At 46.2% G+C, this 11,947-nt stretch overlaps 1 protein-coding gene and 1 long non-coding RNA gene across 5 annotated transcripts in view; one reads left to right on the top strand and one right to left on the bottom strand.

Annotated features, from left to right (window-relative positions):
- Window positions 1-7,386, top strand: part of LOC103129600 (disks large homolog 4-like) — a 45,221-nt gene extending 37,835 nt beyond the window's left edge. For all 4 annotated transcript variants that reach the window (XM_007540758.2, XM_007540759.2, XM_016665271.1 and 1 more), the window contains 10 exons: window positions 386-488; window positions 580-676; window positions 793-969; window positions 2,867-2,904; window positions 3,738-3,785; window positions 4,390-4,491; window positions 4,569-4,741; window positions 5,661-5,770; window positions 5,893-5,984; window positions 6,156-7,386. In XM_007540758.2, the coding sequence (XP_007540820.1) occupies window positions 386-488; window positions 580-676; window positions 793-969; window positions 2,867-2,904; window positions 3,738-3,785; window positions 4,390-4,491; window positions 4,569-4,741; window positions 5,661-5,770; window positions 5,893-5,984; window positions 6,156-6,262 (1,047 nt within the window). In that variant the 3' untranslated portion in view covers window positions 6,263-7,386. The remainder of the gene's footprint in view (window positions 1-385; window positions 489-579; window positions 677-792; window positions 970-2,866; window positions 2,905-3,737; window positions 3,786-4,389; window positions 4,492-4,568; window positions 4,742-5,660; window positions 5,771-5,892; window positions 5,985-6,155) is intronic.
- A 410-nt stretch (window positions 7,387-7,796) lies between these two features.
- Window positions 7,797-11,947, bottom strand: part of LOC107834241 (uncharacterized) — a 9,305-nt gene continuing 5,154 nt past the window's right edge. The window contains exon 3 of the long non-coding RNA XR_001660028.1: window positions 7,797-8,152. This is a non-coding gene — a long non-coding RNA (uncharacterized LOC107834241). The remainder of the gene's footprint in view (window positions 8,153-11,947) is intronic.

Here is an 11,947-nt window from a genome sequence, read left to right as displayed (position 1 = left end):
GGGGGGCAGATACTGGGGAGGGGGCAGATCCTGAGGGGGAGTACCGGTTTATAAAAGAAGGTTCCGGTCCACTCTGAATTGGAAAACAGAACCAGAACCAGATCAGCTGTTGTTATCAGACCAGAACCTCTGGGTCAGACAGAGACCAGGTCCCCTGTCCTCACCCTGAGACCAGTCCATACACATGGCTGTAGTGAAGCCCCCTGCTGGTAGGACGGTGGTACTGACCACTAACCTGACTAACACCTCTCCCTGTCTGTCCTGTGTCCCCGCCTGTCTCCCCCTGTCCTCTGTGTCCCCCTCTGTCTTCCCCTGTCTACTGTGTCCCCGGCTGTCCTCTGTGTCCCCCTGTCCCCGTCTGTCTCCCCCTGTCCCTCCTGTCCAGGTGAACGGGGTGGACCTGCGGTTCGCCACACATGAACAGGCAGCAGCAGCTCTGAAGAACGCCGGGCAGACGGTGACCATCGTGGCTCAGTACAGACCAGAGGGTGAGCAGCTCAGAAACACGACGCGGTGTTAGCGTGTTAATGAGGTCATGCTAACCAGCACAACGCGCTCTACTTCCTGTTTCCTGTCCAGAGTACAGTCGCTTTGAGGCAAAGATCCACGACCTGAGAGAGCAGATGATGAACAGCTCATCAGGCAGCCTGAGAGCCAACCGCACCTTCTACGTCAGGTACCTGACCCCACCAAGTTAGCCACCATGTTAGCTGCCATGTTAGCCACCGTATTGGCTACCTGAGCAGAGGGTGGAGCTGATGTTGTCCTGTGTTGCCCCCTGTTCCACTGCAGAGCCTTGTTTGACTACGATAAGCAGTGGGACTGCGGCGTTCTGTCTCAGGCTCTGGACTTTAACTTCGGGGAGGTTCTCCATGTGATGGACAGCGCTGACGACGAGTGGTGGCAGGCCAGAAGACTCAACCAGCAGGGGGAGCTAGAGGAGCTGGGATACATCCCCTCCAAGCACAGGCGAGTGGACCAGCTGACCCCCATAGCCGTTAGCTCTACAGGTAGAGAGCTAACGGCTACGGTAGAATAATGTTCACTAATATAGATACAGCTAACGGTTGCTGCTGTAGCTACCAGCTATCTCTACTTGAGGAGCTAACGGCTACGGTAGAGTAATGTTCACTAATATAGATATAGCTAACGGTCGCTGCTATAGCTACAGCTAATGGTTGCTGCTATAGCTACCAGCTATCTCTACTTGTAGAGCTAACGGCTACGGTAGAGTAATGTTCACTAATATAGCTACAGCTAATGGTCACTAATTTAGCTACAGCTAACAGTCACTACATTAGCTACAGTTAACGGTCGCTGCTATAGCTACAGCTAATGGTCGCTGCTATAGCTACAGCTAACGGTCACTACATTAGCTACAGCTAATGGTCGCTGCTATAGCTACAGCTAACTGTTGCTGCTATAGCTACAGCTAGCTGCTATAGCTACAGCAGCTAACTGTCGCTGCTATAGCTACAGCTAACGGTCGCTGCTATAGCTACAGCTAATGGTTGCTGCTATAGCTACAGCTAACTGTTGCTGCTATATCTACAGCTAGCTGCTATAGCTACAGCTAACGGTTGCTGCTATAGCTACAGCTAACGGTCGCTGCTATAGCTACAGCTAATGGTCGCTGCTATAGCTACAGCTAACTGTTGCTGCTATAGCTACAGCTAGCTGCTATAGCTACAGCTAACGGTCGCTGCTATAGCTACAGCTAACGGTCGCTGCTATAGTTACAGCTAATGGTCGCTGCTAAAGCTACAGCTAACTGTTACTGCTATAGCTACAGCTAGCTGCTATAGCTACAGCTAACAGTCGCTGCTATAGCTACAGCTAACGGTCGCTGCAATAGCTACAGCTAACGGTCGCTGCTATAGCTACAGCTAATGGTTGCTGCTATAGCTACAGCTAACTGTTGCTGCTATAGCTACAGCTAGCTGCTATAGCTACAGCTAACTGTCGCTGCTATAGCTACAGCTAACGGTCGCTGCTATAGCTACAGCTAACGGTCGCTACTATAGCTACAGCTAACGGTCGCTGCTATAGCTACAGCTAACTGTTGCTGCTATAGCTACAGCTAGCTGCTATAGCTACAGCTTACGGTCGCTGCTATAGCTACAGCTAACGGTCGCTGCTATAGTTACAGCTAGCTGCGATAGCTACAGCTAATGGTCACTGCTATAGCTACAGCTAATGGTCACTACTTTAGCTACAGCTAATGGTCACTACTTTAGCTACAGCTAATGGTCACTACTTTTGCTACAGCTAACAGTCACTACATTAGCTACAGCTAACTGTTGCTCCTATAGCTACAGCTAACGGTTTCTGCTATAGCTACAGCTAACGGTCGCTGCTATAGCTACAGCTAACGGTCGCTGCTATAGCTACAGCTAACGGTCGCTGCTATAGCTACAGCTAACTGTCGCTGCTATAGCTACAGCTAACGGTCGCTGCTATAGCTACAGCTAACTGTCGCTGCTATAGCTACAGCTAACTGTCGCTGCTATAGCTACAGCTAACAGTCACTACATTAGCTACAGCTAACAGTCACTACATTAGCTACAGCTAACTGTTGCTCCTATAGCTACAGCTAAATGGTTTCTGCTATAGCTACAGCTAACGGTCGCTGCTACAGCTACAGCTAACGGTCGCTGCTATAGCTACAGCTAACTGTCGCTGCTATAGCTACAGCTAACGGTCGCTGCTATAGCTATTGCTAACGGTCACTGCTATAGCTACAGCTAGCTGCGATAGCTACAGCTAATGGTCACTGCTATAGCTACAGCTAATGGTCACTACTTTAGCTACAGCTAACGGTCGCTGCTATAGCTACAGCAGCTAACTGTTTCTGTTTGTTTTGCAGGGTGGAGAGGAAGGAGTGGTCCCGCATGAAGAGTAAAGGTACATTATTATAAATATTTATAATAATAGATGTTAACATGATGCTGAACCAAAGAGGCTTTAATGATCATCGGTTAATAACTGGAGACTGATGTGGAAACAAACGGACCATCATTCAGAGAAAGAAGCTTCATATTCATGTTGAGACAACACCAGGATGGAAAGACATCAGCAATGACTCTAGAGCAGCAGCTACTGCTGCCGGTCAACCTGGGAAGGGTCAAAGGTCACCTCCAGGCCATCTGTAGTCCATCAGGCTCCAGGTAGAACAAGAGGAAACATCTCAGGGCTGAAGGAGAAAACTTCTCTCTGTAAACAAGATGGCCGCCAGACTGAGGTTAGCAGAGCCAAGACGTCTGGGACAATGTCCTCTGGACAGATGAGACCAGAGAGGAGACGATGGGTCGGGACGGTCAGAACCAGGACGAACAGAACCAAGATGGAGGAAACCAGACCCTGCAGATCAGCAGAAGCTCCTCCTTCCAGCTGTGGAGCACGGTGGTGGCAGTGTGATGATGAGGGCTTGTTCCGCAGGAGACCCTCTGATCTCTGGTTGGACCAGGATCTCCTCTGTAAACAGTGAAGCTTCATCCAAACCGGGTCATCAACAGAACCTTGATCCATTCAGCCAATCTCTGGCTGACAACAAACAGAACCAAACCCTGCACTGGCCTAGTCAAAGTCCAGACCTCAGCCTGTTCTGTTGAAGGTTCTGGATGGCTTAAAGGAGGTTCTGCTGGGAGGTTCTACAGGCCAGTGGACCGGGCCGTGGCCTCAGCTCTAACAGAACCGTTCTGCCTCCACCTGTTTTCATCCGTCTGTTTCTGTTCCAGGTAGAGACGGTTTCATCCACAGCTACGAACTCGTCACTCAGATTGAAGGTCAGTACCAGCAGAACCTTTATCCCGACTCGCTGGACCAGAACCAGAACCAGAGGTTCCTCTGACCAACAGACTCACTGATCTATTTCCTGAGAGGAAACCCAGGGGAAAGGAAAGGTTAAAGGTCAGAGTAGAAAGGGTTCTGGTCCAGATCAGGAGAACCAGATCATTGTTCTAAGGTCAGAGTGTCCAGTCCGTCCTGCAGGGACAAACTGATGGGTTAGTTTGTCCTGGTTGGTTTAGTTTCTTCTGCTCGGTTTAGTTCTCTGGTTCATCCTGGACCAACTCATGGCTCGTTGGCTGCTGCTGAACTTTGACCTGCTGAGGAGGAACTGAAACCTGCAGGACACTGTCCCTGAGGACAGACTGGACCCTCCTGGTCTGAGGTGAAGACTCCAGCAAGGAGGCGTGACCTTCATGACCTGCTGAAGGTCACCAGATGACATGTTGGTCTGTTGGTTCCTGGTTTCTCCTCAGCAGGTCTTTGACCTCCATTGACCTTGTAACTGATTCAGTTCTGGTTCCTGAAGGATGTTTAGTACCAGACCGTCTCCTGAAGACGCCTGGACGCTCCATGTCCTAACCGCTGTCCCTCTGTCCCCAGTGGACTACGCCCGTCCCGTCATCATCCTGGGTCCGACCAAAGACCGGGTCAACGACGACCTGCTGTCTGAGTATCCAGACAAGTTCGGCTCCTGCGTTCCCCGTAAGTCTTCCTCCTGATGATGTCATCACTCTGAGAGACAGGAACTCTGTGATGTCACGTCCTGTCTCCGCCTGCAGACACCACCCGTCCCCGTAGGGACTACGAGATGGACGGGCGGGACTACCACTTTGTGTCGTCACGGGAACAGATGGAGCGGGACATCCAGTCGCACCGCTTCATCGAGGCGGGGCAGTACAACAACCACCTGTACGGGACGTCGGTGCAGAGCGTCAGGCAGGTGGCCGAGCAGGTGAGGCGGGGAGACAGGTGAGAGACACGGGGGACAGGTGAGAGACAGGGGGGACAGGTGAGAGACGGGGGGACAGGTGAGAAAAAGAGGGGACAGGAGAGAGACGGGGGGACAGGTGGACAGGAAGGTGGACAGGTGGACGGTCAGTCTGGACCTGGAGTTCACTGGTCGATGATGAGTAAATAAACGATGAAGGAGACCTTCAGTCATCCAGTGAAGCATCGTCTGCATAGAGATGATATCAGATTGTCTGATGATCTGAGATCAGCGGTTTAGGTTCCTAAATAATGAAGCCATAAGCTGGACGCTCTCCGTCCTTCCCCCTCGGTCCACTTGATGACGAAACAACAAAAAACCAGACTGGACCCTCTTGATGAAAGTTAACAGTTTACTTCAAAAATAAAAACGGTACAAATGTTACTTTTCCATAAAATAATAGAGTAAACAAAAAGTCTTAAGAGAGAGAAAGAAAAAGAGAGAGAGGTGAAAACCTGTGTGGCTTCACTCCAACTGCCCGACTGATTCAGCCTGGCCACACCCTAAAGTCCTTAACTGCAATTACATATGCAGATTTACAGTAAGACCTTAGAATAGTCCAATATAACAAATTAAATATAAAGATAATTTATCCTAAAGGTCTGAATGAACTAAAATTGAATTTAGGTTTCTACAAGTGGATTTAAAGGGCCGGCAGCGCTGTAGACACAGACTGTATAGAAGCTGCTGTTCTGGGTTCTTGCATAAATCCAAAGGTTTCTCCAGGTGTTTGGTCAGCTGATGTTTACCACAGCATGACCTCCTGACCCCTGTGAGTCCATGACCTCCTGACCCCTGTGGGTCCATGACCTCCTGACCCCTGAAGGCCCAGGAACCTGTAACTGCCTTATCTGTGGCTAACTGTCGCCCCCTGCTGTTCCAGGGGAAGCACTGCATCCTGGATGTTTCAGCCAACGCTGTGAGGCGTCTGCAGGCGGCTCACCTCCATCCCATCGCCATCTTCATCCGCCCGCGCTCCCTGGAGAACATCCTGTAAGTCACACCTGACCTACCTGACCTTTACCTGAGCTGGCGGTAGACCCGGTCCAGAACCCGACCAGGTCCAGAACCCTTCCGGTTCCTCTGTCCTGAATCGTCTCCCTGATTGTCTTTAGGGACCTGAACAAGCGTCTCTCAGAGGATCAGGCCAGGAAAGCTCTGGACCGAGCCGTCAAGCTGGAGCAGGACTTCCTGGAGTGTTTCACAGGTAAGAACACCTGAGGACCTGGACCAATCAGAGACAGCCTGTCTCTAACCAACCAATCAGAGCAATCCTGTCTCTAACCGACCAATCAGATTGCTCCTGTCTCTAATCGACCAATCAGAGCGATCCTGTCTCTATCCGACCAATCAGATTGCTCCTGTCTGTCTCCTCCAGCCGTTGCCCAGGGCGACAGCTTCGATGAGGTCTATCTCCAGGTGAAGCTGGTCATCGAGGAGCAGAGCGGACCTTACATCTGGGTTTCTGCCCAGGACAGACTCTGATTGGCTGGCCTCTGTCTCCATGGCAACCACCATCACCTCCTCCATCTGCTGTGGGCGGAGCCACAGGACATGGACAATTTACACCTGAAAAGGACGAGCTCAGACTGCTGTAACCATGGCGACCACTTCCTGTCTAGAGAGACGAATAATCCTGATAACGAACCAGAGACTGTAGGAGCAGATCCAAGTATTTATAGAAACATATTTATCATTATTTATTAAGACTTTCTGTGATGTGGAAGTGGGCTGTGTGTGTGTGTGTGTGTGTGTGTGTGTGTGTGTGTGTGTGTGCATACAGACTTGTGTGACTGTAAATAAAACCAAGGGGCTAAAACACACAGTCTATTCAGGGCTTAAACTACCACACAACCACTGGACTACAACTCCCACAATCCTCCTCTTTAGGACTACAACTCCCTCAGCTCTCCTGTCAGAGCCGGCCCAAGGCAGAAGCAACCTAAACCAAACTCTGAGGTCTATCAGAGACTCCCATGACTCGTCAGATCTAAAATATTTAGATCTGATGGTTGAGAAAAAGATCATTTTTTTTTATTTTTTGTATTTATTTTATTTAATGGTTTCATAAGAGGAATATTTGTTTAAAATTTAGTTTCAGTTTACTTTGTAAAACATCCACATCTTCCTCCATCTGGACTACAACTCTGTTTGGATTCTTTCTGTTTTTTGGACTACAACCCTCCTCCTGTTTGGACTCTAACTCCCATCATGCCGTTCTGTTGGGCTGAAGGACTCCATGTGATCTCAGCATCATATTTCATATCAAGTCTTTCTCAGATGCACCCTCCTGCATCACACAGGACTACATTACCCAGAGTTCCCTGCTCCATGGACCCTGGCAGCAGCAATGAACTGCTGGCTCAGCAGAAGACATTCGGACCAAACTGGACTCAAAAAGAACCTTTCAGTCCATCGGGATCCTCAGAACCTCTGAGCTGGTTCTGTTGCTGGAACGGGTCAGGCTGGAGATGATCAGGAGGGAAAGACTCCTTACACACACCTGGACACACCTGGACCAGAAGAGGCTGCTGGTCTCAAAGCTTATTGTAAAAACAGAAAAGTTAGTTATTAATGAAATTCAAATATTTAATAAATTCCTTATAAAACTGAATTTTGGCTCCAACTCAGTGCTGGAGAGAACCACCAGAACTATCACACACTTAGGCTGCGTTCACACTGCAGCCTGAAGTGACCTAATCCAGGATTTCTTTTGACGTAATGCGACCTGTATCCGATCTTTTCATGACAGTCTGAACAGTACAGGCCGGATTCTTTTCAGATGTGACCCATATCCGATACTATCCGATGTGAGCTAACGTTCAGGTCGCATTCATCTGATTCTCACCAAATCTCACTATTCTGCGTCCTGATAAGCGCAAGTGGGAAGAAAAACAACAACCATGACGGATTATATGAGGATTAAGTTGTTAATATGCTGCTCTGGTTGGACAACAACTTCAAATATGTAAGCTAAGCTCCACCGTTAGCCTCCATGTTTACTAAACACTGAGCACTTCTTCTTTTTATGGTGGTTGGCAGAACACTGAGAACGCTGACGCTATGGCGCCCTCTACTGCGCATGCGGGACACATTCAGGTCGTTTTCCCGTTCATACTGCAGAATGCAGACAGGTCGCATTTACTGGCAGTGTGAACGCAGCCTAAATGTTCTGAACCACCAGAACCATTAGAACCCAACCTCTCACCATCTGAACCAGTGGCAGTTTGTCTCCTCCTGCCTCCTGATATAGTCATTACACCTACACTGTGACATCATCGGTTCCTTCCTGCCGTTTTTATCAAACAGACCTAAATATCAGCATTAATTCACTTTATAAAGTCCTGTTTAATAGTACCTGGAATCAGTCCATCTCTAACTGCCCACATCTCAAGACTAACAGTTAAATATAAATGTAGTTTCAATACTAAATCACAACCATTAAGAGTAAAACAACATTCAAAAACTATAGAAATACACTTGTAGCAAAGCAGCGCTAACAGAAGTGATAATTAACATCCACCTATTCATGACACAAGTAATATTACAACTTACATCGTTTATGACTGCAGCACCAGTCTCAACAGTAAACAGATCAACTGATGAACGTCAAGAAGAAAATAACAGAACAACCCTCCTTCCAATCAAAGGAACCACTTCAAAATAAAAGCATAGACTTAAGTCATTGAAGTACTTGAAGATAAATTATACTGATTGTAGATTCCTAAACAATGAAGCCATAAGCTTGACGCTCTCCGTGCTTCCCCCTTTGGTCCACTTGATGACGAAAACGACAAAAAAAACAGACTGGGTCCTCTGGATAAAGGTTAACAGTTTACTTCAAAAATAAAAATGGTACAAATATTACTTTTCCACAAAAGTAATATACTAAACAAAAGAATCCTAAGCGAGAGAGAGAGAGAGGTCAAAAAACTGTGTGGCTTCGCTCCAACTGCTCAACTGATTCTGCTGGTCACACCCTAAAGTCCTTAACTGCAATTACAAATTTACAAGAAGACCTTAGTATAGCCCAATATAACAAATTAGTATGAAATGGAGATTTAACTAGTGATCATTTTTATCCAAATAAACAAATTACCATAAGAAATATTAACATAATTTATCCTAAAAGTCTCAATGAACTAAAATTACATTTAGGCTTCTACATCACCGGCCCCTAATTGTTATCAATATTCTTGAAACAATTACAAACATAAGAGTTTACATGAACAAGAAAAACCTAAATTACATCACATTTACTGAGAAAATCAAGTCCATTGTCTTTCACCTCAGGAATGAGGCCTTGACCTTAGATCCTTTATCTGTCATCTTCTGATCCCTGCAGAAGACAGAGCTTTGTTATGGGACGACAAAGCTCATTAGTCTTAGTCTTTACTTTCACCTGCCGAACAAAGCCATTTCTGTCCGGAAATGTCTCCACAACTCTTCCAAGTGGCCATGAGTTCCTGGGAGAGGTGTCGTCCACGATCAGAACCACGTCTCCCACGCAGAAGTTTCTTTTAGGTGAAGACCACAGCTGACATTCTTGGAACTGGGACAGATATTCCCTGCACCAGCGTTTCCAGAAGATATCTGCGAGGTACTGCACCTGTCTCCAACGGCGATTTGTGTACTGATCATCCTTCTGAAAGACTCCTGGTGGTAATTCAGGTTTGACCTTTAGCAACAACAGATGATTAGGGGTTAGTGACTCCAGGTCATGAAGGTCTGATGAAGCCTTTGTAATGGGCCTGCTGTTTATAATTGCTTCTGCTTCACAAAGCAAGGTGTGTAGACCCTCCTCATCCAAAAGTTGCTCCTTTACTCTCTTTACTTGACTTCTACCTCTTTTTACTAGGAGCGGCCGAAATAATCAACGCCAACTCTGGTAAATGGAGGATCATCCGGAAGGATCCTGCAGGTAGGTAGATCTGCCATAAGTTGTTTGCCAGTGGTTCCATGTAGTCTTTTGCAGATTACGCATTTGGATAGAAATCTTCTGATGGCTCCGCTGGGATCCAGAATCTTTGTCGCAGCTGAGCCAACATGTGATTCCTTCCTGCATGAGCTGTAGTGTCGTGAATGTGTCTCAGCACAAGATCTGTGACATGTGACTCCTTTGGCAGGATGACTTGCTGTCTGGAATCGAAAGGCATTGCTGAACGGTGCAACCTTCCACCAACTCTCATAACTCCATCTTCTAGCACTGGATCTAGCTTAAAAAGTGAGCTACTTTTCTTTACCCTCCGATGTTCTTGCAGCATAGCCAAATCTTTGAAACTTTGCCTTTGACAGTATTTAACAATTTCTGTTTCTGCTTCAACCAAGTTCTCACATGTCAGATTCTTTGCTTTGAAACTCTTCATGAACCTGTCCATCGTGGTCTCATAATCTTTTAGTTCCTTCCTCCTTTCTTTAAGTTCCTTCAGCAACTCTTTCAGTTTTAAGAACCAAGCTACAGCACGTTTCTGTTATGAGGTATGTTGGTTGGTGGTGAGGAGAGATGCAGATAGACCCAGGATATAGATGAAAATGGTGATATTTAATTAAGGAGTTGCTCAAACAGTCCAGATCAGGCAGCACGGCAGAGAACAAAGCACACGGCTAATTACCGGTAGCAACTGACACGAAGACTGAAATAGGAGCTACGCTAACCAGGACTTCACAGTTCGACTGGAGAGCTAGGACGACTACTGACATACATTAGACAAACGTTTGACAGCAAAGGACATACGTAAGACAAGGACCCGAACAAGAGACAGAGACAACAGGTGGACATAAATACACGCGGGGTAATCAAGGGAACGAGACATACCTGGGAACAATCAACGGGGAAGACGCAGAGACAGAGATTCAGGGAACAGGATAACAATAAACACAGAAATAACTCAAAAATAAACACACAGAAACACAGATCATGACAGTTTCAGCTTTGTCCGATAAGAATAATGGCTCATCAGCGGATCCAGGACATCCTTTGATTCTTGTACATGAATGATGTGCACTTGAGTCATTCTTTTGATCTCCGGGTCATCAATATCTGGCATTCCAGGATCTGGATTTTTGGGCCATTGGTCATGTGAGCCAAGCAAGAAACTGGGTCCAGATAGCCAAACCTTGTTTTTCAAAAATTCTTCCACAGTTTGTCCTCTTGAAACATGATCAGCTGGATTCAGATTAGTGTTGATGTATCTCCACTGTGATGTCTCAGAGTGTTCCAGGATGGCTGAGGTCCTATTGGAGACAAAAGTCTTGAATCTGGTGCTTTCGCTCCTGAGATACTTTAGCACAGCCGTGCTGTCAGTCCAAAAGACCGATTTAGCGAGTTCCAGCTCCAGCTCCTTTCTTAGCAGTGTGTCCATCTTTGTCGCAACTGTTGCAGCCGTCAATTCCATTCTTGGGATGGTTGGTGATTTTAAAGATGCGACCCTTGTCTTGGCCATGATCAATGTGCATGATCAATTCAGTTTCCCCAGTTTCAGAGCACAGCAGCAGGTAACTTGCTGTTCCGTAGGCATCTTCACTCTGTCGAGAAAAGTTGAGCTCATCCCACTTCCCCATGCTGGAGATTTTAGTTTAATAATAACAATAAATAAAGTTATCTTTAAAACTGATTACACAGGGGACATCAAGACCCAACAGTAGAGTCAGATGGTAATAAAATTAATCTGGTTGTGTGTGTTGTTATTGTGTCCTTGCTTTAATTCTACTTTTTCTATTTAATCATAAAAAATCATAGTCAGGCAGGAAGAGAGTCATGGAACAGGAAGAGCAGGTTTCCTGAAGAAAGAGGAAGTTTCCAGCCTGCAGTGATAAAAATAGTTCAGACTGCTCATTTTGGGCATTAAAGGTTTAAAGAATAAAATCTAAACATTTTGAGAAATTGGATAAAACCCAGAGTAAAATATTTAAATTAATAATGATGACTTATGATTAAACCAATAATTAATATTGGTTTAACCAGTGGTTGATGTTGGTTTGATTATAAGAATATTTAACACTTACTCTTATACTTATGGAAGTACTTAACGGTGAAAGAAGTAACTGTAACATGGTGTCAAATAATTAGAATAATGAATTATTCTTGGTTTCTTTTCAGAAATGTCTGTAATAACACATTGTGATTATAAGAGTAACTAATAAGTAATGGTTATTATAATATAAGTGAAT

Source organism: Poecilia formosa, unplaced genomic scaffold, assembly GCF_000485575.1.
Source record: "Poecilia formosa unplaced genomic scaffold, Poecilia_formosa-5.1.2 Scaffold560, whole genome shotgun sequence".
Lineage (NCBI taxonomy): Eukaryota > Metazoa > Chordata > Actinopteri > Cyprinodontiformes > Poeciliidae > Poecilia > Poecilia formosa.
The sequence above is the reverse complement of the archived record's forward strand: the minus strand, read 5'-3'. Positions and strand labels throughout refer to the sequence as shown.